The sequence below is a fragment of the Monodelphis domestica genome, chromosome 5, assembly GCF_027887165.1.
Source record: "Monodelphis domestica isolate mMonDom1 chromosome 5, mMonDom1.pri, whole genome shotgun sequence".
Taxonomy (NCBI): Eukaryota; Metazoa; Chordata; class Mammalia; order Didelphimorphia; family Didelphidae; genus Monodelphis; species Monodelphis domestica.
The window spans coordinates 227,469,456-227,493,206 of record NC_077231.1 but is presented as its reverse complement, the minus strand read 5'-3'; the positions used below and the strand labels follow the sequence as shown (position 1 = coordinate 227,493,206).

Here is a 23,751-nt window from a genome sequence, read left to right as displayed (position 1 = left end):
TGATTTCTGATAGTCAAGGCAATGTTAAATTGATTTATTAAATATAGTGTAATTGTGGGAGAGACAGAGGGGCTGCTGGAAAGATGCTAGGACCAGGAAATCAGTTACTCTTGGGGACTGATTTTTAGGTAGCACCTTCCTTCTTCCTCCACTAGTCTGGACAAGTTTAATGGAGTTTTGACCTGACCAGAAGGTGAGTCAACCCCTCCCAACCTTTTTCTCCTTTGAATTTCGAAATCTTCCCTCCTATTACAAAACTTAGAGACAGTCCTCTGTAAACTAAAATGACTAATTTATGTCTTGGGAAAAGAAAGATAGGGAGACGGGGTAGAGGGTGGAGGGACCAAGGAAACTCTGCCAACTGGCTCCCTAATGGCTACTTTTAGATGGTGGGATCAAACTGTCTTTCAAGGTTGAAATGGTGATCCAGAGTGATCTTCAGTAACAAGGGCAAAACACTTTTCTTCAGCACAGTGTGAATTTAAAAGTGATTTCCACATCACAAGAGCCAGGTAGAAGAGCCACTCTCCTCCCTAACTCTTGTCAGTTTCTGGTGAGAGAGTGAGTGACCAGCACCAACTCTGGCCAACAGCTCTGCTTTTGAATCTTCCACAGAATTCTCAATTCTCCCTTCCCCCACTGGTTGAATGTTCCATCTGCATCTCCTGGATCCATCTTCCTTAAATTTCAGGTTTTATTCTGCTTTTGGTCATTCCTCCTTGATTACAATATCTATTATGCACTTATCCTAAGCAAAGGAGTGTACTAAGTGCTGAGGGAGATAAAAAGTTTGGAAGAGGAGTGTTCCCTGTATTCATGGAGAAAACAGTTCCTAGAACATAGTAAGTGTTTCACAAACATTTCCTAAAGGCTGATTGACTGGCTACCAAAACCATAAACTTCAGGAGTGCACAAGAGACTCCACAAACATAGAGAAGACCTAGAACTCAACTCTGAATGCCTTTGCAATAAAAATGCAATTATTTAAAATATAAGGTTGTGCATGGATGTGTTTTTATCCATTTAGGTTATTTGTGTTTGTATGAGTATGTGTAATTGCGGCTCACAGGGAGACAAGAACAGATATCTTTAAAGATATGATTCCTACCAGGAGAAGAACATGTGGTTGGAGCCAGAGGCTGGCATTCTGTTCTCAGAAAATAGTACCAGGCTAAAATTATACCTCCCTCCCTCCTAAAAAAATAATTTTGGCTCATGGAAATTTATTTTTAGGTTCAAACTAAGCTCCTAGTTGGTAGCTTTTCAAACTATATATCCAAAAGCCTGATTCCTTCCCCACCAAATACCTCTTCCACAAAGAACACATAAAGAAGATGGCAAATAAACTCATTTATTTAAGCTGACAAGAAATAGAAATCAGAAAAAAAGTATACATATGAGAGTATCTCTTATACAAGTAGCTTGACGGAACTCTCCCTTTGGGAGCAAGAGAGAGAGTCTCAGATCTCACCCAATTGGAAATTCTCTAAAGGGTCTCTGTAAAAAAGCTGGGGACATGGACATGATAGAAGGTGTCAGTTTCTCTATATGTCAGCTTCTTCCATCTTTCTTTCCCTTTGGGAACCTGAAAAGAATCTGGAATCCCATGTCTTCTTCCTTTGAAACTAGAAATCTGAAGACAAATTATTTCTTTTTCCAAGCTCTCACCAATTCTACCCTTTTTGCAGGTGTGGAGCATGGAATAATCACTCTCTATCAAAGAAGAGTCTTATGCAAATGATCTTTGAGTAACAGGTCACACTAATATAGGACATAATCAATAAAAAAGTGGAATTAAAATTTCTACCTATGTCAGGATGTTTCTTCCAGAAGGTGATCTTTTTTCCATCCATATATCTGATGTATCGAGTGAGTCTTCTCCATGATCTGCTTGGCCCAAGACAGCCATATTGTAATGGTTTTCTGCATCCATAGAACCATTCTTAAGTTGAAGAAGAAAAATGTCCTCTATGATAAAGGTATTTCTTCATTACTATTGCATTAGATCTATCCCTTTGCTCATTTTCCTGTGTCCTGAAAATAACCACACATCTCTTCTTTCTTGTCTCCCTGCACTTTCAAGTTATTCCTTCCTTGGTCTGTTCTTTGATACTTGTTTCCTTTTCAAATGATTGTTGCTTTGCCAGTTGTCAGTTCATGTATGTCCAGACTCTTTCCAACTTAACCTATATGACTCCAACTCACAACCTTATTTTGTCCCTTAGCTTGCTTCCTCAAAACTCATTTCAATTTCTTATCCTCTATTTACAATTTGTCCCTAGCCACACTCTGGCATTATTATTAACCAATATATACATCTAGCTGACTGTCCCCAAGAATATTTTCACCCTATGTCCTGACTTATGAGTCATCAGTAGCAGCAAGAACCAACTGGATAATGAAAAAAAGGAACTCTTTCAATGTATTATTTTCTTTATTCGCATGAATAACTTTTCCTTCCTCTGGAGAGCTTTCATCTTATTGGTATAAATTTCAGGATTCCCACTGGCAGGATAATCTTGACCTTCACTCCTCTGGACTAGTTTATCCACCATTTCCAAAAGCTCATTAACCTGCTTTTCCCTGACCAGGCCACTTTCTTTGTTGTTAAAACCACAAAATCTTTTTTCACACTGTTTAATTAGCCTTTGAAGAGATTTATTTTTTGCATTTTTGATGTAATTGTCCAAAGTCTCAGTCCCTAGATCTTCAATCCTGGTGAAGAGCACAATCATGTACTTAGTGACTGTTGGTCCAAATATGGCTTCCAGTTCCCTGACGGACTTCTCATCTTCTTCAGTAAATCGGCCCAGCTGAACAACAAGAATGAAAACTTTGGCTCCTGGAGACAAACAAAGGTTCCGAAATACATCTTCTTCTGGTTTTAAAAGAATATCTTCACTCTCCAGGGAAAAGTTAAAGGAGGGCGTATCAACAACTACAACATTTTTCCCTTTCCAGGTTCTGTGCTTGCTCTGAAAGGTCTTAGTGATTGGTTTTGTTGAAAGTTTGGCCACAAAATGCTTTTCTCCAATAATGGTATTCCCTGTAGAGCTCTTTCCAGTCCCACTTTTCCCTACAAGGATGAGGTTCACCATATCTGTGGGAAGAAACATATGAAGAAAGATTTACAATCATGTCCTCATTGGAAATGCCGCTGACCTTGTGTTCTCTCTTTCTCATGTGCTACATTGCTGGATTTCACCTCTTTCCTCTTGATCCAGTTTATGTATCTCCTCTAATCTCTTTCTCCTCCTTCTCTGGCCAAAGATATACTCTCCTATTTCCAATTTAATAGGGATACTTGCTGATGAGCAACTTGTCCTGGGAGTATGTATACCTGCTGGCAAGCCTGTATCTCAGTCTCTGAAGCTTGGAAAGTCATTGTATCTAGCAGGAAGGAAAGAGAATGAGTTTCTCCCCTGAGACCTTTTGCATGCACTCTCATTTGTGGCTCACTCCCCCCCCCCCCCCCCCGTTTCCTACCAACCAGTAAACAGACAGGAAATACCCCAGACTATAGCTGCACATGCTCTAAAATGGAGAGCTGGATCCCTTCATTCCATATTACACATTTCCAGAAATGGGCTCCCCAAATGTGCACACTTCAATGTCTGGGCTCTCATTGGTCATTTCTCTATCTGACAGGCAATAGGAAAGTTCATTTCATTCTGTGTAATTCAAGAAAGAGAATGCTTGAGTTAATTCAGTATTCCTGTGCCCTATCTAATGCAGTAATGCAGTCAGGCAAAGAAGCATTATGGAGGAGTTTCAAAGGAACAATTGATACACTGGCATATTATATTAGGGTTTTGAGGCATTACAGTGGGGTTTGGTTATAATCTATTAATTATATTACTGCAAAATATTTTGTTGAAGTAACCTGAAGTTTGTCTTCTGGTGGGGTAACCTATAGACATGGCAATAAGGTGGCACAGTGGATAGGGTATTGGGTCTGAAGTCAAGAAGACTCATTTCCCTGATTTCAAATCTGACCTCAGATAATACGTTGTTTGACCCTGGACAAGTCATCTGATCCTGTTTGCCTCAGTTTCCTGATCTGTAAAATGATCTGGAGAGGGGACAAACCACTTCAGTACTTTTGCCAAGAAAACTCCAAATAGGGTCACAAAGAGTCAGACATGAATGACTAAAACAATCAAATCACAAGAGTGGACAAATAGCACCAGCCTAAGCTCATGGAACCTGCTCACTCAACACTTCAGATCCTAAAGAAAGTCCAGCTAGACTTTCATAAATGTTCCTGCTGATCCTGCCAGTGAAGGGAGTAGGGCTTGTTATCACTATAAAGACTCTGTACATCTGCCGTCCCTCTCAGATATCCTTGAATTTTTTCTACATTCTTGTTTGATTCTTTGTGAAGGTCTCTTAGCTGTGCTAGGAACTCCCAAAGATTCTATGAGGGGGTGATTGAGGTTCAAAATCCCACTGTCCTCCTGAGCTTCAGTACTCTAGGGAGTATACTCAATAGCCTAAATATCCCCCTCTTTTAAAACATGGAAACTGAGGCCTCCAAAAGGGAAGTGATTTGCTCAATTTCCCAACTTCATTTCATGACAAAGCCAACATGTTCCAGTTATCATAACTTGTATGTTAGCGTAAGTTCTATTTTACTACGTTAATATCTTGGAATCCCCCAAAGGTGATATTCCAGGGAAATGACATTAGAAACTCCAACAAATCTGGGAAAGGATTTTATCCTGGTCAAAAAGTGAATCCAGTTATCAAACAAGCAAGGTGTTGACAAGAGCAATGAATTTGGAGTTGAGAGACCTGAGTGCTTAACCTCACTCTACTACCGATTGTCTATATGTCTGAGTAGAGCTTTTACTATGTTTTTGCTTCAGTTTCTGCATGTGACTTAAAGGAAACAAATATGGTAGTAACTTTCCAATCTCCATGAAATCCTTTTGAAGGTCACTGAAATTATAGCTGTGCAGAAGGAATGCCATATAGTGGGAAAGGCACTGATGTTGGAGCAGAGGATGCTGCTACTTGTGACTGTGTGTCCTTGGTCAAGGCAGCTAATCTCTCTAGTGATCAGTTAGTTGCTCATCATTAAAGTGAAGAGTTACAATGGACCCATGTGAATCTTAAAAATTTTCAACTCTACCTTGGAACATTATCTTAAGGTTAAGGTCTTCCTCCATTTAAACAATGGAGGTACTTGATCAGGAATGTATTGGGAACTTTAAAATTACTCCATCCATACTTAGGCAAACTTTAGGGGAAGATAAAGTTGTAAACTCCTTACTGAACAATGAGAAAAAGTCACCAACCCATACTTATAGTGAGACCAAGCCCTTAAGTTAGGTCTATTTTTAGATCTAATACAAAAGGGTGCTAAGTACCTATGAAGGTCAAATTAATCACTAAAAGGTCAAGCAAACAAAAGGCAAGTTTAACAAAAGAGGTGTGAAGCTTTTAGTCTACCCAGAGAAGGTGATTAACAAAAGAACATGTGAATTAAGAATGGAAAATATCTACTGTGATTGGTAGATGTGAAAACTTAGGGGAGATGACATAGGAGAAAATTCTCTTTAAAAGGAGCGGTCTGAACCAGTTGAAGGGAGTTCAGAATAGTTGAGCTCAGGAGCTGAACTGGAGGTTCTCTCAGAACACTATAGAGTTTTGACTGGAAAGATCTTGTGGTGAGTGATTAAAGACTGACTTAATTTCTCTCTTAAAGCCTTTTCCTATTTCCTCTTACTCTGTCTCTTTCCCTTTCCTTAATTCCTTCATTTGTATTAATTAAAATCTCCATAAAACCCAGCTGACTTGGGTATTTCATTTTTGGGAATTTTTCCCATGGCGACCACTTATTTTTGATTTAAACCCATATTTTCGCGGTCACAGTTTATGGCAACCACTCTTTTGTCTGTAACACCCATTTTATTTTTTAAATCCTATGATAAATTCTTTTTGGAGTTAAAAGATAAATTTGTGAGAGACTATTAGGATCACAATAATTCTTGAGCTCAGGCTCTTACCTTCTATTCCAGAGCACCTGGTACTTTTGGTAACAACTGCCTCAGTATCTCTGGTATTTTCTTGCTTTCCTCCATTCATACTAAGTTCAGCGTAGCACTGGCCACCCTTCTTCCTCATCAGCAGTTCTATCTGTTCTAGAAGACCCTGAACTTGAATATGTTGTTCTTCTTCACCTATTCTGTTGTTGAAAGCATAGAACCGACCCTCACAGTTCTGAACTAGCTCCTGGAGGCATGCATTATCAGTTTCTTCAACATATTCCAGAAGTGAGGCATTTTCAAGATCTTCCTTCCTTGTGAACAGAAGTAACATGTGCTTTGTGGCTTCAGCTCCAAAGATCTCCTGAATGCCCTTCACTGTCCTTTCATCTTCCACTGTGTGATGGCCAAGAGGGGTCACCAAGAGGAGGATGTGGGGGCCAGGGTACAGCTCCTGACCTCTTTTCCCTTGTCTTCAGTAGAGAATCTTGTAGAGAAAAGATCAGGGGTATCAATGACCACAACCTCCCTCTTTCCCACAATTCCACTTTCTTTCTTGCAGGTTTTAGTCACCAGAGAGTCACTGAATTTGGACTCAAACACTTGCTTTCCCAGAATGCTGTTTCCTGTTGCACTCTTCCCTGCACCATGTTTCCCAAGAAGGAGAATCCTTAGTTCTGAGGATCTAGAGTCCAGTTCTGGTTCCCTCCTCTGCAATTGACTCTTGTCAGCTGGACCTGTTGGGGAAAAAAGGGACCCAATGATAGCCATTCCTCCTGTCTTCCACTAAGTTATCAATGTAAGAAGGGAGTATATGCAACTTTCTTACAGTTCAATACCACTCATAAGGCATTCATCAAGCAATCTATTAGATATGACCAAATCTGAGCTAGGCACTGTGATGGGTAAAAAAGAAGACACTTAAAAAATTAACATCATAAAGGTAGAGCAAGAGTCCTACCTCATTGAATGAAGTCATTCAAGTGAAAAAACAAACACCTATTAAAACTAGTGTGCAGAGTCTTGTGCCATATACTTTGAGAGATAGCATTTAACTAAAAGAATTCTTTGGGGTAGCTAAGTGGCTCAGTGGATAGAGTGCCAGGCCTACTAGAGATGGAAGATTCTGGGTTCAAATCTGGCCTCAGACACTTCCTAGCTGTGTGACCCTGGACAATCACTTAACCCTCATTGTCACTCTTCCCCTTCTTGTGCCTTGAAACACATAAACACACAATATTGATTCTAAGATGGAAGGTAAATATTTTTTTAAAAAGAATTCTCCTATTTACATGGCATCTGTAGTCTCATAAGACAGGAATCTAAATAACTAATGATGAATTTAAGGTATCATTGCATGATCCTTTCTCCATTCTTCTAATGGGGCATTAGAAACTCCAACAATTCTGGGAAAGGATTTTATCCTGTTCAAAAATTGAATCCAGTTATCAGACAAGCAAGGTGTTGAAAAGAGCAATGAATTTGGAGTTGAGAGACCTGAGTGCTTAGCCTCACTCTACTACCGATTGTCTATATGTCTGAGTAGAGCTTTTACTATGTTTTTGCTTCAGTTTCTGCATCTGACTTAAAGGAAACAAATATGGTAGTAACTTTCCAATCTCCATGAAATCCTTTTGAAGGTCACTGAAATTATAGCTGTGCAGAAGGAATGTCACTGAATGACATGAGGAATGGCTAGATGCCTTTCCCCTCTGACTATACCATACTACCCAAGACACTGAGGGTTGTGTCACTATATAGCCAAAAGAATTCCTTGGACCAGCAAACATCACTTTTGGTGCACATGTAAGGTCTGATCAGATTCTCATCTCTGTGGTTTCCATCATTTTTACTGATGGGTGAAGGTGTGAAGAGATTTTTCAGTGATAGCATGATTCTTCACCAATTTCTACTTGAACTTTTGAAATATCTTCAGTTCTTGAACTTCTCTGACTTCGATTAGATGGTGAATGCGTCTACCTTCTTAGAGACAGCGTTCAGATACAGCTGAGATATTCTATCATCCACATATTTGACAAAGCTGTACTGAAATTTGTACTTGTCCAGTGAAGCATCATCTAGCCAATCTAATAGCAGAAAGTAGTCATCCCTCATGTCCTCCAGTATCTTCCCAAGTAAAATGGTATCATACAGATAAATTTAAATCTCCAAATAGTTCATGTCACCAACCTATTTTTCTATAAATAATTGGAAAGTGTCAGAGAGCCCAGAAATCCCTTGGAATATTATGAGATTTCCAGTTGATTTAAATGAACTTTACTTTCTGTGACCTCCTATTTTTTTGCTGGTTTTCTCTTTAATCACTATAGAAATTATTATGGGTTTTGTGAATTTGTTTTTTTATATACTTCCTTTACCCCACCCACCCTATCCCTCATTTTCAGCTCCCTTTGCCATGTTGTTTCCACCTATTAGAAAACAAATAAGAATATCTTTTTGCTTATATTTTTATTCCTAGTACTTAGCACTGGGCCTAATATGTAGTAAATGCTTAATAAATGCTCATTTCATTTATTCCTTTCTTCTCTAATAATAGTCTTAACTAGTTTCTGGGTTGATTCTCTGGAATTCTCTAAGTAAAGCATTATGTAACTGGGAATTTTGTAAAAGTTTTCTCTTTTGATCATTATATCTTTAATCTTGTTCTGCATTATCACTATATCAAGAATTTCTAAAATGAGAAGATGGGAACATCCTAATTTGCTCCATACTTCTTGGGACAGCTTCAATGTTTTCCCGTTACAATTAAAGTTAGCTCTTGATTAAGAGAGATGTTTTTGATTATATTAAAGCGGCATCAGTGACAGGAGAACCATATTAATTCCTTCACTCCTCTCCTGCCTCTGCTTCTAACCCTCTGGACTGGACTCTTCCTCCAGGTTTCAGTAGCATTTTCATCCTGGAAGATACCTCTACTCCTGTGATCTCTCTATTAGTGAGTTCCTTCATTTTGAAGAAGGGCCCAGGTCATCAGTGCTTATTCCTTTACTCTTCTCCTAGCTCTTCATCTGACTCCCTGGACTTCTTTACCCACCATTCCTCCACACAGGTACTCTTCCCCATCCCCTTGAATCTCAGCTTCCTTTTATGCATTATCTTTCTTTATTAGAATATAAGCTCCTGGAGGTCAGGGAAAACTTTTCTTTCTGTTTATATTTGTATTTCCAGTGCCCATCAGTGGGCCTGGCTCATAGTAAAGGCTTAATACGTGCTTGTTGACTTGCTGACTTATATTTTTGTCATTTAAATTGATCTTTCTCTATCCTTGTCTTTCTTTCTGTCTTTCTTTTAGTCTGTCTTGCTTACCAAATAAGAAGATGCTTTATTCATTTAGTTGGTATTGTCAAGTTCTTAGCTCTATAAATTTGACAATTTTATTTCTAGTTTTACCTATGCCTTCTTGATCTGTGTTACTCCTGTTTTTTCTTTCTTTCTTTGTTTTTTTCCTCCTTCCCTCCTTTCTTTCTTTTTTCCTTCCTTCCTTCCCTCCCTCCCTCCCTTCCTCTCTCCCTCCCTCCCTCCTTCCCTCCCTCCTTTCTTTCTTTCTTTCTTTCTTTCTTTCTTTCTTTCTTTCTTTCTTTCTTTCTTTCTTTCTTTCTTTCTTTCTTTCTTTCTTCCTTCCTTCCTTCCTTCCTTCCTTCCTTCCTTCCTTCCTTCCTTCCTTCCTTCCTTCCTTCCTTCCTTCCTTCCTTCCTTCCTTCCTTTCTTTCTTTCTTTCTTCCTTCCTTCCTTCCTTCCTTCCTTCCTTCCTTCCTTCCTTCCTTCCTTCCTTTCTTTCTTTCTTTCTTTCTTTCTTTCTTTCTTTCTTTCTTTCTTTCTTTCTTTCTTTCTTTCTTTCTTTCTTTCTTTCTTTCTTTCTTTCTTTCTTTCTTTCTTTCTTTCTTTCTTTCTCCCTTACTTTCTATCTTAGAATCACTACTATTGTAATAAAGGATGAAAGGTTTGCAAAAACTAAGAGATGCAAACCTTAGAGAATGATTGACAGGAGCATGTGACTAAGGGTCACATGGGAGCCTGAGCCTTGGGATCTGGGAAAATTCTATTGCCCAAAGGTACTTCTTCTCTGAGTCTGCTCTCCTGGAAGGACCTAAGACTTGAAGAGAATTTCTCCTGTGACCCACAGAGGAAAGAGGTTTTCTGGATCTGGCTGCTGGCAGTATCAGTAAGGAGATCTCTGGACCTACTTGGACATCTACCAACTGAAGAAAAGATCCTGACCCTATTTGACTGGACTCCTGGTGTGAGACTTGGAAAGTTAATACTTAGCTTAGTAATGTAGTTTAGATAATTAATAGATATTATCTTTTAAATTAAGTATAAGTTTACTCCTAAACCCATTTTCCTTCCTACCCTTCTCAAACAATAAATTTGAAAATTTATTTATATGTCCCTCTTGTTCTTTCCTCACCCCAAATCCTACCACAACACTGTATTGGTTTTAAAGCAGAAGAGTAGTAAGGGCTAGGCAATGGGGGTTAAGTGACTTGCCCAGGATCACAAAGCTAGGAAGTATCTGAGGCCACAGTTGAACCCAGAACCTCCTGCCTGGCTCTCAAAGCACTGAGCCTCCTAGCTGCCCCACTTCCCACTCCATCCCTCCCCCCTCAAAGGTTTGTTTTCTAGCTTCTAAATTCAACAAAGTTGGTTAGTCCTTTTTCTACTTTGTTAACGTATATTTTGAATATTATTATTTTTCCTCCAAGGATTGATGGATACAAACAATACTGTTACTCTCTTTAACATAGTTATTTTTTCAATGATTTCTACTTTAGCTCCATTATTTAAGGTATCCTTACTTAGTCTTACTTAGTACTTACTTTAGATATGTTTATTTTTCACATCTGTTCTGAACAAAATATTATATTATTACATTATGGGACTTAAAGAATATCTTTAATATTTAATATTTCTGCATTTAAACCAATATGATAAAATAACAATACTATCTGATTTAGTTTGCATATTCATTGTAATACCAATCAAGCTACCAAAGTATTACTTTGTAGAGTTGGAAAAAATTTATTTGTGGGTACATTTATTTATTATTGATCTTTGCCCTACTACATGACAATTTTTGTAAAGGGATCAAATTGCTCAAAAATGTGTATATTCTTTAATATATCTAATCAAAGGATATCCTAACTATTACATACATACTCTTTCCAAAATTCTTTTTAGATGTGTTTTGCTTTCTGCTTATCATTCTTTTAAATTTCTCTTGCTCTGGGAAAAGCACATCAGAGTCTCTTAAATAACTATTATTATCTTTTTTTTGTACTTAAATTACCTTTTCATTGCATAAAAATAATCATTTGATAAATGATTTTTCATTTATTATATTAAAGAGGGAAATAAAGAAATATATACTTATTAAATGCCTACTATATGCAATGTCCTGTCCTAAGCTTTTTGTAAAAATTACCTCTCACACCTCTGAGAGATAGGTGCTATTATTATTCCAATTGTATAGTTTAGGAGGATGAGGCAGAGAGCAGTTAACCAAGGTCACATAGCTAGGAAGGATCAGGCTAGATTTGCACTAAGGTCTTCCTGGCTGTAGGTCTAGCACTCTATTCATTGCACTTCCTAGCTGCTGTTACAGAAATATGAACTATGATTTTGTTATTGTGCTTTGGGGAGATTAAATTATCTGGGTAGATGGTCCCTCTTTCTACTTTTTCTTTGCTGAATAGATATTCTAACACAGACAAAGGGAACAGAACAGGACTCAAAACATAGTCTTACCAGGTAAGCTGGATTCCTTTGGCTGAGTTTTAATTTCAGTTGCACATGTCTGAAAAATAAGGATGAAGCATCCCATGTGAATCACCAAATTTATCTTGCTCCAAACAATGAAAATTCCAAAAAAATTTTAATTACAAGATCAATATCTGAGGCTTCTGAAGTGCATACTACTGTTCCAGAAGTTAAAAATAGAAGCAATATATACCCATAGTATTTCTCTCCCCAAATGTTTAAGAGCCTAGAAAGGGGATTCTTAATCTTTTATTGTGTGTGCCATAAATGCCTCTGGCAATTTGGTGAAGCCTACAGATCACTTCTCAGAATAATGTTTTTAAATGTATAAAATAAAATGTGTAGGATCACAGAGGAGCCCAAGTGTATTGAAAAACAGTTATTGAAATATTTCTTAAAGTTCACAGATCCCAGGGTAAAAATTCCTGGCCTAGAACAAGGTCAACTAGTCTTGCACAGAAAGAAAATCAGTCTTGGATTCCATCTGCTACTCTTACTATTGGCTCCACTGGCAAAAGAAGAGAGCCTGTATGAGGTAGTTCCAAACACTTCCATTCCTGTAAGTTTTTGCTTGTAGCTATTTCTTCCTTCATTATCATATACTATGAAGGGCTCTGAAATGTGGCAGGAATACCCAATGATTCCACATGCAATGGCTGTTATTCTTATCACTATCCTTCACAGCTTCTGTTCTACAGTAGTTTACTTTTGCCTAAGCATCATTCAATCTGACTCTTTCATTTTACATTTAATTACAAAAAGGATATTCCTGGCCAGTTGTCTGTTTCTATTCAGTAATAAGGAGAAAGAGTAGCTCTTTCCCACAGTTCCATCTTCTTTCCACCTCTCTGGTCATGTGTCCCATCCAATGGCACAGGTCTCTTGGGATTAATACCAAACATTCTATGGCTCTTAAAGAACTGGCGCTCTCTCTCTCTCTCTCTCTCTCTCTCTCTCTCTCTCTCTCTCTCTCTCTCTCTCTCTCTCTCTCTCTCTCTCTCTTTCTCTCTCCTGTGTTTCCCTCACCCCCATTTTGGTGGCAATGTTAGTATTACCAATATATAAGGATTCAGTGTGTGCATTTTTCCCATCATACACACACACACACATACACACAGATTTTTAGTAAAAAAAAAGGAGCAAAATCAAACATATCAGAATAGTCTCTAAGGGCATATCCTTCTGGATTATGGATCTCCATAAGAACAAACAACCCCCCAAAATTCCTTTGGCAAGCCCAAACCACGAAGTTCAAAGATAATTCAGATATCCAGAATAGAATCTCCTCTGTCCCATAAGACAAGTCAACTAACCTCTCTGGTGACCAATTCTTTATCTATAAAAATGAAGGGATTGGACTAGAGTTGATCTCTAAGATCCTCTTGGATTTCTAAATCCTTTAATAAACACTTTTTTAGAGTGAAAAGCATCATAAAATGTGAGAAATTATTATGAACAATAGAATTCTTAGATTTAGGCTCTTACCTTCCATTCTTGGATACATGATGGTTGTGATAATATTTCCGGTTTAGGATTTAGGGTATTGTTTTCCATTCCTCCATTCATAAATTCAGCATAGCACTGGCCACCCTTATTTTTCATTAACAGTTCAATCTGTTCTAGGAGACCCTGAACTTGAATATGTTGTTCTTCTTCACCTATTCTGTTGTTGAAAGCATAGAACCGACCCTCACAGTTCTGAACTAGCTCCTGGAGGCATGCATTATCAGTTTCTTCAACATATTCCAGAAGTGAGGCATTTTCAAGATCTTCCTTCCTTGTGAACAGAAGTAACATGTGCTTTGTGGCTTCAGCTCCAAAGATCTCCTGAATGCCCTTCACTATCCTTTCATCTTCCACTGTGTGATGGCCAAGAGGGGTCACCAAGAGGAGGATGTGGGGGCCAGGGGAACAGAGGGTAATACAGCTCCTGACCTCTTTTCCTTTGTCTTCAGTAGAGAATCTTGTAGAGAAAAGATCAGGGGTATCAATGACCACAACCTTCCTCTTTCCCACAATTCCACTTTCTTTCTTGCAGGTTTTAGTCACCAGAGAGTCACTGAATTTGGACTCAAACACTTGCTTTCCCAGGATGCTGTTTCCTGTTGCACTCTTCCCTGCACCATGTTTCCCAAGAAGGAGAATCCTTAGTTCTGAGGATCTAGAGTCCAGTTCTGGTTCCCTCCTCTGCAATTGACTCTTGTCAGCTGGACCTGTTAGGGAAAAAAGGGACCCAATGATAGCCATTCCTCCTGTCTTCCACTAAGTTATCAATGTAAGAAGGGAGTATATGCAACTTTCTTACAGTTCAATACCACTCATAAGGCATTCATCAAGCAATCTATTAGATATGACCAAATCTGAGCTAGGCACTGTGATGGGTAAAAAAAGAAGACACTTAAAAAATTAACATCATAAAGGTAGAGCAAGAGAGCCCTACCCCATTGAAAGAAGTATCTTGTCATTCAAGTCAAAAAACTTGGCTCTGTTAGCATAAAAATGACCAATTAATAACCATTTCCTCTGACTTTCACCAGGTCAACAGAATAATAAGAGAGCACATGATATATTTCCTTACACCTCAATTTCATTCAGAAGGCATTCATTAGGCAATATATTATATAGTTAGACTGATGCTAGGCATTGTGACAGGTAGAGAAATTTTAGAAGACACATTCATAATGATTTATTATAAAGAGAGATTGAGTGCCCTGTCTTGGTGAGTGAAATGTTTTGTCATTTAAGTCAAATCAACAAACATTTATGAAAAAGTGCTGCATACAGAGCCTTGTGGCAGAAACTTTGAAAAATACAGAGATTACTGAGACACCCCCTCACATCCATCAGACTAGCTAGTATGACAGAAAAGGGAAATAACAAATGCTGGAGAGAAGATGGAAAAATGGAAAATGGTCTTCCCATTCTGGGAAAATATTTAGAACGATGTCCAAAGGACTACAAAAGTGTGCATTATCTTTGAGCCAGCAATACTGCCACTAGTTCTATACCCCAAAGAGATCAAGAAAAGGGAAAATAACATAGTTATTTTGTGGTAGCAATGAATTGCAAACTATTATGATAAAGGTCATCTGTAACAAGGTAATCTTGTTCTTACCTGGGTGTTTATATATGAGCCTTTCTGGAAGATTCATGTCTGTATTTTGCTGAAATTTCTGGGTTGAAGGGAAGAGAGAAAAAGATATCCAACATGGCATCAGATTATTCCAGTTACAAATTATTCCAGATGGCACAGTAATTTACAAACATTTTTGACCAAAGGTCTCATTTTGTATTTTCTAGGACCCCTTTCTTCCCCAGATAGAAAACTTTTTAAATCCGTGAAACATTTTAAATGAATATTATTGTTAAAGATATAGCATTATTTCAGTTTGGCAAGAAATCCCTTCTGGCTCTAAATATTATCATATAGTAATATCTCAAAATGTTGTCCAGAAAATCTGTTTGAAATAATTTTAACATATATGATTGCCCCTTAATTCAGCACATACTTAGGAATTAAAATATATTATTTTGTCCTTTTGGATAGATCTTTTGATGATATCAAGAGATCAAGGGCTTTTTGGGTTTTTTTGTAGCTCTGTCATTGCAAACTATGACACCCTCTCCTTCCCTCTATCCAAAAAGGATCCCTTCTTTGCATGAAAAAATGAGTAAACACATAATAGTCAAGTGAAACAGAAGACTAGCCAGAACTGGAAATGTCTTATGTATAACTTTACTCTATCATATTTCTGTCAAGAAATGGGAGACAGGCTTCATCTACCTACTAAATTTTGTGTAGAGTCTGTTAAGGTCCAGGATTTCACCCCCCACCGTGGAAGTCCATGAACAATGCAAACAAGCAGAGAAAGGCCATTTATTGAACTGATATGCGCATCAGTGGGAACCTCTGTGGCCAGAGTTCCAAATTGCTTTTAACAGGCTGGGGCTTAAATACTTTTTCATGAATAACCTTTGTTGAAAGTTGCTTTTTGCACCTGGGGTCTCGGTGCTGAAGTTTTATCAGGGACCTTGGATGGCCCCAGCACAAGCTCCTGTTAGAAGCTTATCTGTCTGTGGCGCCTTGGCATTTTTCCTGGCTGATTTTCTCAGGGCAACTTTCAACTTAGATCACCCTCAAGTCCTGAAGTCATTCAAACTTGTTTTTCTTAACATTATGGCTATTAATATGCAAATTGTTTATATATGTGTGTATACATAAAGTGCTTGGAAATGAAGAGTTATAATTTTACATAGAGAATCCTCATTTTGGGTCCTGCTATGTTTACTGAAAAGCTTTTAGTGTTTAAGATCATATAATCCCTGACTCTCCCAACTCACCCCAAAAAACTTTGAAGATCTTATACTGTTTTTCTCTCATGTTATATCCTTCCTTGTTTATCTTTGCATTTTGAGTGACTCTTGAGTCTCTTAACAAGCTTTCTTTTCATCAATTTTTAATTCTCTGTATTATGTGGTGAATGATGATATTTTCCTTTGTTATTCTCTCAGCAAGCTTTTCTAACTAAGTTTATACTGTAAACTGGTTCTATCCTTGGAAGCAATCATTCTCTTTTTCCCAAGGCTAATAAGGATTTATTAAGTGCTTACATGATGCCCAGCACCATGCAAAACACAGGAAATAACCCACCATATTTTGACCCGTGTTTTGAAAGTGACAGTAAGCTGGGGAAGAACTGAATAAAAACATGAAAAAGTGTATTAGCTATTTGTAAGAGGTTGCCAGTAGGTTGGTTTGGATGGAAAGAAGGTCTTATATGAGAAAATTGATGAGGTTGGAAGAAGGCAACAGTAGGTCAAGTAGAGAGGTTGATTGTTAGTTGTCAAAATCCTCATGTAAAAGGCAATTAGATGCCACTGTAAATGACTGAATACAGAAGTATATAATTGAAATTGGAAGGGGTGAAAAGATTTTCCTGGTAATTCTAGCTAGAAAGCCCTGGAGTTAATGAAGCTATCAATTAGCTTTAACATATATTTAAATATTGCCTATTTTTATCACTAGATCCAAGAACTAAGACAAAAATTATATTCCCAGGGGGCAACTGTGTAGCTCAGTGGATTGAGAACCAGGCCTAAAGAGGGGAGGTCCTAGGTTCAAATCTGGTCTCAGACATTTCCTAACTGTGTGACCCTGGGAAAGTCACTTAACCCTCATGGCTTAGCCCTTTTCACTCTTCTGCCTTAGAACCAATACATAGTATTCATAAATTCATAAATTGGGAGTTCAGGGAGGATGAGCACCTCTAGTATGGAGACTTGCAAGGCCCTTTTCAGGGCTGCTCATCTACCTTTGGTATCTGCCTTTCCACTCTACACTTATTTGTTGCTCCAAGAAGCTATAGCATGTGCAGCCACACCCCAGTAAAACTGTCCAGGCAGGAGGGATAAACTCAATTTAGGGTAACCAATAGACCTCAGACCAAGCTATCATTTAGGGAGCCAATTACTCCAAGCAGATGAAGACTTCTCTGGAGGAATGGGTAGATGAGATCAGTTTGTTCTAGTGGCCATGAAGGTGCTGTGAAGCATTTAAAGTTTGGTCAGACATTAAAAATGCCCAGGTCATCCACTGTAGCATAGGCCATTGCTAGTCAACTTGTTTTTGTTTCACCACTGGACTTCAACAACGCTGGAAGAGAGAGAGAGAGAGAGAGAGAGAGAGAGAGAGAGAGAGAGAGAGAGAGAGAGAGAGAGAGAGAGAGAGAGAGAGAGAGAGAGAGAGACTGATGACTTTGTGCAATTCTGCCTCACTTAATCCACTCACAAGTCAAGATAACCCCATTATGTTACTGGTCCTCCTCAAAAATGCATGATGAACAACAATAGCATCTTGCATTGTTCCTCAAGTATCCCTTATAATGCTTAGTCTAGTACTAGACACTTAGTAGATATTCAATAAGGTCTTGCAAATTGATTATTTTATTCCTTATGAAATATATTATTCATCAGTGACAGGTTTTCTACTTCCAAGCAGTTGATGACCTTTCCAGGCCTTAGAAGATGGTCTTCAAAAATTGCTTTGACTGAAAAACCCGCAATACTGATACCTCCAATAATGAGCCTTTCTAAATTTGGGAAGGTTATCCTTTAAGTGAGAGATATAGACAATTTATTACCAGGTATCAACTCAACAAGCATTTATTAAGCACCTGCCATGTGCCACGACCTCTATCAAGTGCTGAGAATACAAAGAAAGGCAGAGGCCAATCTAGTTCCTTCTCTTGAGAAACTCAGTGTAACAGGGGAGACAATATACTAATAACTATATCTGAACCAACTACTGGGTTCTACTGGGTACTGGGAACTACAACTGGGGTAAATTAAAGATAATCAACAGAGGGAAGGCACAAGAATTAAGAGGGATTAGGAAGAGTTTCTTTGAGAAGACAATGTTTAGCTGAGGTCTCAAAGGATCCAGGAGATGAGATGAGAAGGAAGAGAATCTCAGACATGAAATGACAGATTTGGGAGATGGCATGTTTGTGAAAGGAATTAGAAAAAAGACAATGTTACCCATCATAGGATACATAAAGAGTAATGTTTAAGAAGGCTAGAGAGAGGTTAGAAAATGACAGACCATTAAAGGCTTCAAAAGCCAAATGGAAGATTTAAAATTTGATCCTGGAAGTGAGTCACTGGAATTTACTGAATAGATTTTATGAAGGTGGAAACAACCGAATTTGACAACAGATGGATATGCTGGATAGCCAACAGATAGAGGCATTAAGGATAATGCCCAGCTTGTGAATCTGGGTGACTGGGATGATGGTGATGCTTGGACATACTGGGTTGAAGATATCTATGGGACATCCCGTTTCAAATGTTCAGTAGACAGGAATGTGAATCTGGAGGTCAGAAGAAATGTTGGGGATGGATAAAGGGAGAAAAGAGCCCAGGACAGAGTCCTGTGAAACACTTACTGTTCGCTGGCTTGACCTGGATGAATATCCAACAGAAGAGACTAAGGATGAGCAATCATATAGGTAGGAGGAGAACTAAGAGTGTTGTGGGAGAAACACACCCACGTTTGTGGCAGGGGCTTGCCCCAAGTATAGGAAGCTCAAACTCTGTTCAATCCAGAAGTAAGAAAATAATTTTATTTGAAGAAGAATAAGAAGTTTTTTAGATAATATGATAGTGTAGGCTGGTGAAATAGCCTGGGACTGATGGATTAGCCTGGAGGCTAATAGAGTAGCCTTGGGGCTGCTGGAGTAGCCCAAAGGATGGTGGAGTAGCCAATGATCTGGTGGAATAGCACCTCTTCTGGTATGGGGTAGCAGCCTCCTAGGAGTGGAGTAGTAGTGGATAAAGTGCAAGGCCTGGAATGAGTTCACATCCTACATATTGGATACTTTCTAGATGTATGACCCTGTTCAAGTCACTTATCCTCTGTCTCGGTTTCCTCATCTGTAAAATGAGGATAATAATAGCATCTACTTTCAGTTGTTATAAGGATAGAATATAAAGTGTTTAGCATGGTGCCAGTCTCCTAGTTAGCTTTTAGCAAATGCTAAAAAAAAAAAAACCTTCCTTCTTTTTTCAGTGAAACCTCTTTGAGGGCAGAGGTTATTTTGTTTTTGTATTTGTAATCCCCTTGTCTGGCAAAAAGCTAGTGTTTAATAAGGTGTGGAGAGAGTTCTATTCATTCACTCAGGTACTTTTTGTCATACATTGTTTCTCTCTCTCTCTCTCTCTCTCTCTCTCTCTCTCTCTCTCTCTCTCTCTCTCTCTCTCTCTCTCTCTCTCTCCCCTTTTACCTTGTCTTAGAATATGCTCACACTGCTGGGAAGTGTCTGAGGCCACATTTGAACCTAAGCTCTCGATTCTCTAGGCCTGGCTCTCAATCCACTGAGCCACCCAGCTGCCCCCCACAGTTTTCTTTAGTAATTTTTCAGTTATTTACAACTTTTTCTGACCCACTTTGGGGTTTTCTTGGCAGAGTTATGGGAATGGTTTTGCCAGCAGTTTATTTTACAGATGGAAAAACTTAGGCAAACAGTATTAAGTAACTTGCCCTGATGCCTTCCTGACTCCAAGCTTCCCCCCACCCCCCACCCCCAAGAAGAGTTTATTTCCCGTTTGCCCTGCTGTGTTTCTTTTTGAACTATGTGTAATTCTTAGTGTTTCATTTTGAACAAAAAGTTACACATAGTCCAAAATGAAACTTGTTGATTGCAGCAGCCAAGAAATTAACTGATCTTCAATAAGCATTAATCTTTCAATGTCAAACCTCCATTCTTCTCTCCCCTAAACTGCTGATCAAAAAGTGAGAAAAAGGAGTACAAAATTGTTAGAGCAAAGAACGTTGGAGCAAAGTCATTTGGGGGAGAGTGGGCAGCAGAGTGGCCCAGTGGGTTGAGAGCCAGGCCTAGAGACCAGAGGTCCTAGGTTCAAATATGGTCTTGGATACTTCTCAGCTGTGTGACCCTGGCAAACCACTTAATCCCCATTGCCTAGACCTCACCACTCCAAGAAGGAAGATAAGGGTTTAAAAAAATAAGTCATTTCCTCTACCCTTTCCCATAACAAGTAATGGATCGTCTCCTCATGCCCTCCCAGAGCCAAGGATCCCCTTACTCCCTCTAGACCCAGGGTTCTTTAGCTTTTTTGTGTTGATGACCCTTTAGCAGGCTGGTGAAGCCCATGAGCCCCTTCTCAGAATCGTGTTTTGTTGCCTACGTTTGGAATCAAAGGGAAAGCTATCAGAAGTTAGAAAATAAAGCAAGAGTTTTTCCCATCCCAGTCCATGAGCCTCCTGAAATCTCTGCATGCCCCCCTGGGGATTAAGCCCCTCCTCCTGCCCCAGATTAAGGGCCCAGCTCTCCAGAAAGGTCTCAGCTGCAATCATTTAGATCTCCGTGCTCCAGAAGTCCTCAGTTCTCCTATGTGAGCGGAGGGATATGCTTTTGAAATCGCTTGTTTTCTTTGTGAAAAGAAAGAAAGGCTCTGGCTGATTTAGAAGGATTCCAACTGAGCAGAAGGAGAAAGTATTTTTGTGAACCCCATCATGGCCCCCACATTGTCCCAGTTATAACTGCCTGCCAGCCAGTAGCTACCTCTGAGCAGACGGAAATTTCAAAATGTTTCCATCTCAAACACTCTAAACCTACACACACAGAGACACTTGTAAGCTACCTCTGTTCTTGTTATCAGGACGCTCTCAGCCCGGATCCTATTCCTTCAGCTCCCTGGGCTTCCCTCTGGATAATGCAGCTTCCATATGAATCCTGAAGAGCTCAGAGAAGGCAGCTGGGAGAGGGGCACGAGATGATCAGCTTGCTCTCTCCTTCCTCCCTCAGAGACAGCTCCGTATACTGGCTTCATATATCCTCGGGCTAAGTAAAGGAACCTTGTGAACTCTGTACCGCAAAGTGAAAGTCTCTCCAGTGCTCGGGAAGTAGTTTGGGCTGGGGACAGCGCTGAGCCAGGCTCGCATAGATCAAAAAACCACCCACCCTGATGCTTGGAATGTGGGGTCCTGCGAATCAAACCTGGGGACAGATGGCTGCGGTAGCTGAAAAAAGTCGGAAGCTCTGAGCTGCCTCCAGCAGGTCTGAGCTATGAGCCTTGTCGTCCCCCCACTCTGTTCCTTCCCAATCACAATTAGTGTAACAAAATACAGTTAGAACAGTTTTTTACATTATCAGCTCCAGCAATAGTAGCAGGCTGTTTGTGTCTATTTGAATGCATCTGGCCATTATTTAGAATTATGGAAGAAAAGTCACTAAATTATTTGGCACCTTTGATTTAATTACCCTAGCTTAGTCATATATCCCAGGGGGTTCAAAGACAAAAGGAAATGCCTTAATAGGTCCAAATGTTCCCAGCAGTCTTTTCAAGGTAACAAAATAGGTGCCATTAATTAGGGAACAGCTGAACAAATGGTGGCAGCCGTAGATTATGATGAAAAATTGTCCTGCATGATAAAGGCTGAAGACAAGAAGTTCGGAGTAACAGTAACACGGGGAGACTTCATCTCTGCCTCTCAGCTTCCTTCGCTTGAAGGGTTCAAGCCTCCGCTAAAATCTTCCCTTCTGCAAGAAGTCTTACTTGATCCATGCCTCTTCATGCTAGTGTCTTCCCTCTGAGATTCTCTCTAATTTTCCTGCATATATTGTTTGCCTATAGTTGCTTACATATTTTCTCTCTCCTAATAATGCTGAGTTCTGGAGAGCAGAGATGCTTTTCTTTGCATCTGCGGCACTTAGCACAGTACCTGAAATGTAAGCCTAGTAGTAAACCCAGAGTGTGTCTTCTGTACCTGGTAACATAAGGAGGGAACCAGTGTTAATAAGTGGGGTGATCAGGAAAGGTTCTGTCTAAGAACACTTGAGTGGAGTTGAAGGACTGAGAGCCCTTTTATTTTGCTTTGTTCTATTCTTTATGAAGTTCTCAACCCCTACTGTTAGTAAATGTTTCCGTTTTCTTTCTTTTAAACCCTTACCTTCCATCTTAGAATCAATACTGTGTGTTGGTTCTAAGGCAGAAGAGTAAGAGTTAGGAAATGGGGGTCAAGTGACTTGCCCAGGGTCACACATCAAGGAAGTGCCTGAGGCCAGATTTGAACCTAGAACCTCCCATCTCTGGGCCTGACTCTCAATCCACTGAGCCAGTCAGTTGTCCCCACAATTTCTCTGTTTTCTTAAGTAGATTGGTGCTCAGACAAAAGATTCAGTTTGTCACCAGCATTTCACTTGAAACTGCCAGGCTTTGTTCTTTTATATTTTATAATTTGTTATTGTTGTATAGTTATTCATTATTTTCATAAAATTTGTGGTTTTATTTATATTTGTAATTATTTTGTAATATGCACATATTTGTAATTTTATTGTGATTCTTTTGATAATTAAAATAAATTATTTTATATATTTATAATTTATTTTATTGTAATTTTAAATCATATTATTATATGAACTTAATAATCATCAACAAAGTTAATTCCATGTAGAAAGAACCAAAGATGGAGGATTGATATGAAACTGTGAAACTGAGTTATGTACAATTTTTATACATGTAAAATTTCAGAAATTTGTCTTATGTGTCTCCTTCTGAATTTTTTCTTTTTTTTTCCTGAGTGCTTTTTTAATGCTTTATTGAAATTCTGAGGATTTTTGGGTGTGCCTGTGTGTGGGAGGTGGGGTAGAGGGGGGTTCCTTTGTTTTGGATTTTGTTTTTTAACCTGCTTAGTTTTATATGTTACTGGGAGAACTCTGGAAACCCAGGGTTACTTCTGCACCATGATGAAAGTTTATATAGTAGGACTTTGTCAAAGACTGCAATAATAATTTCACATTTCCAAATGTTTTAGAGGAAATCCAAGCTATCTCTAGCTCTATGGAAAAATTCTCCATATCATTAATAATCAGAGAAATGCAAACCCAAGGAACTCTGAGATTTCATTTCACTCCCAGAGTCAGGAAGATCTGAATTCAAATCTATCCTCAAATGCTTACCAGCTGTGGGACCCTGGGCAAGTCACTTGATGGCAGTTTGCTCAGTGATAAAATGAGGATCATATGAGCACCTCTATACCTCACAGGGTTGTTGTGAGAACCAAATGAAACGTTGTTTACACAATGCTTATGACAGTGCTGGGAATATAGTCTAGTCTAGTCTAGTAGTTGTCTCTCGGTAACCGAAGATGACTATTGTCTTTGTGCGTTTTTGTGCACAAAGACATTTGTGCATGAAGATTTAAGTGGAAAAGTCAATGCACAGAGACAGTCCCACTCTCTCGGCATTGGAAGCCTGGGTCCAGTGGCACGAAAAATTGTTACATCTGGAGACTTCCTCAGCTGCATTGGATGGCCGTGTCGTCCTTTGTGCTCCAACACGCCCTAAGCACTCCACAGTGCTTTGCTGCGTCGCCCTCTCAGCCGTTGAAACTTCTTATTGGTTTCTTCCGTCTGTTCAGCCAAATCAGTCTTCACATGCTGGGTGAGCAAAGCCCGGGTTCACC

General features: G+C 39.1%; 1 protein-coding gene across 1 annotated transcript; it reads right to left on the bottom strand.

Moving 5' to 3' along the window:
* Positions 1-1,282: 1,282 nt before the first annotated feature.
* LOC100017428 (GTPase IMAP family member 8-like) lies at positions 1,283-21,389 on the bottom strand. Its single transcript, XM_056799898.1, is given in 7 exon segments — positions 1,283-3,100; positions 6,012-6,436; positions 6,439-6,727; positions 11,757-11,805; positions 13,254-13,981; positions 14,884-14,941; positions 20,928-21,389. Coding segments are annotated over 6 exon segments (2,211 nt in total). The 5' UTR covers positions 14,921-14,941; positions 20,928-21,389; the 3' UTR covers positions 1,283-2,417.
* Between the last annotated feature and the right edge of the window lie 2,362 nt (positions 21,390-23,751).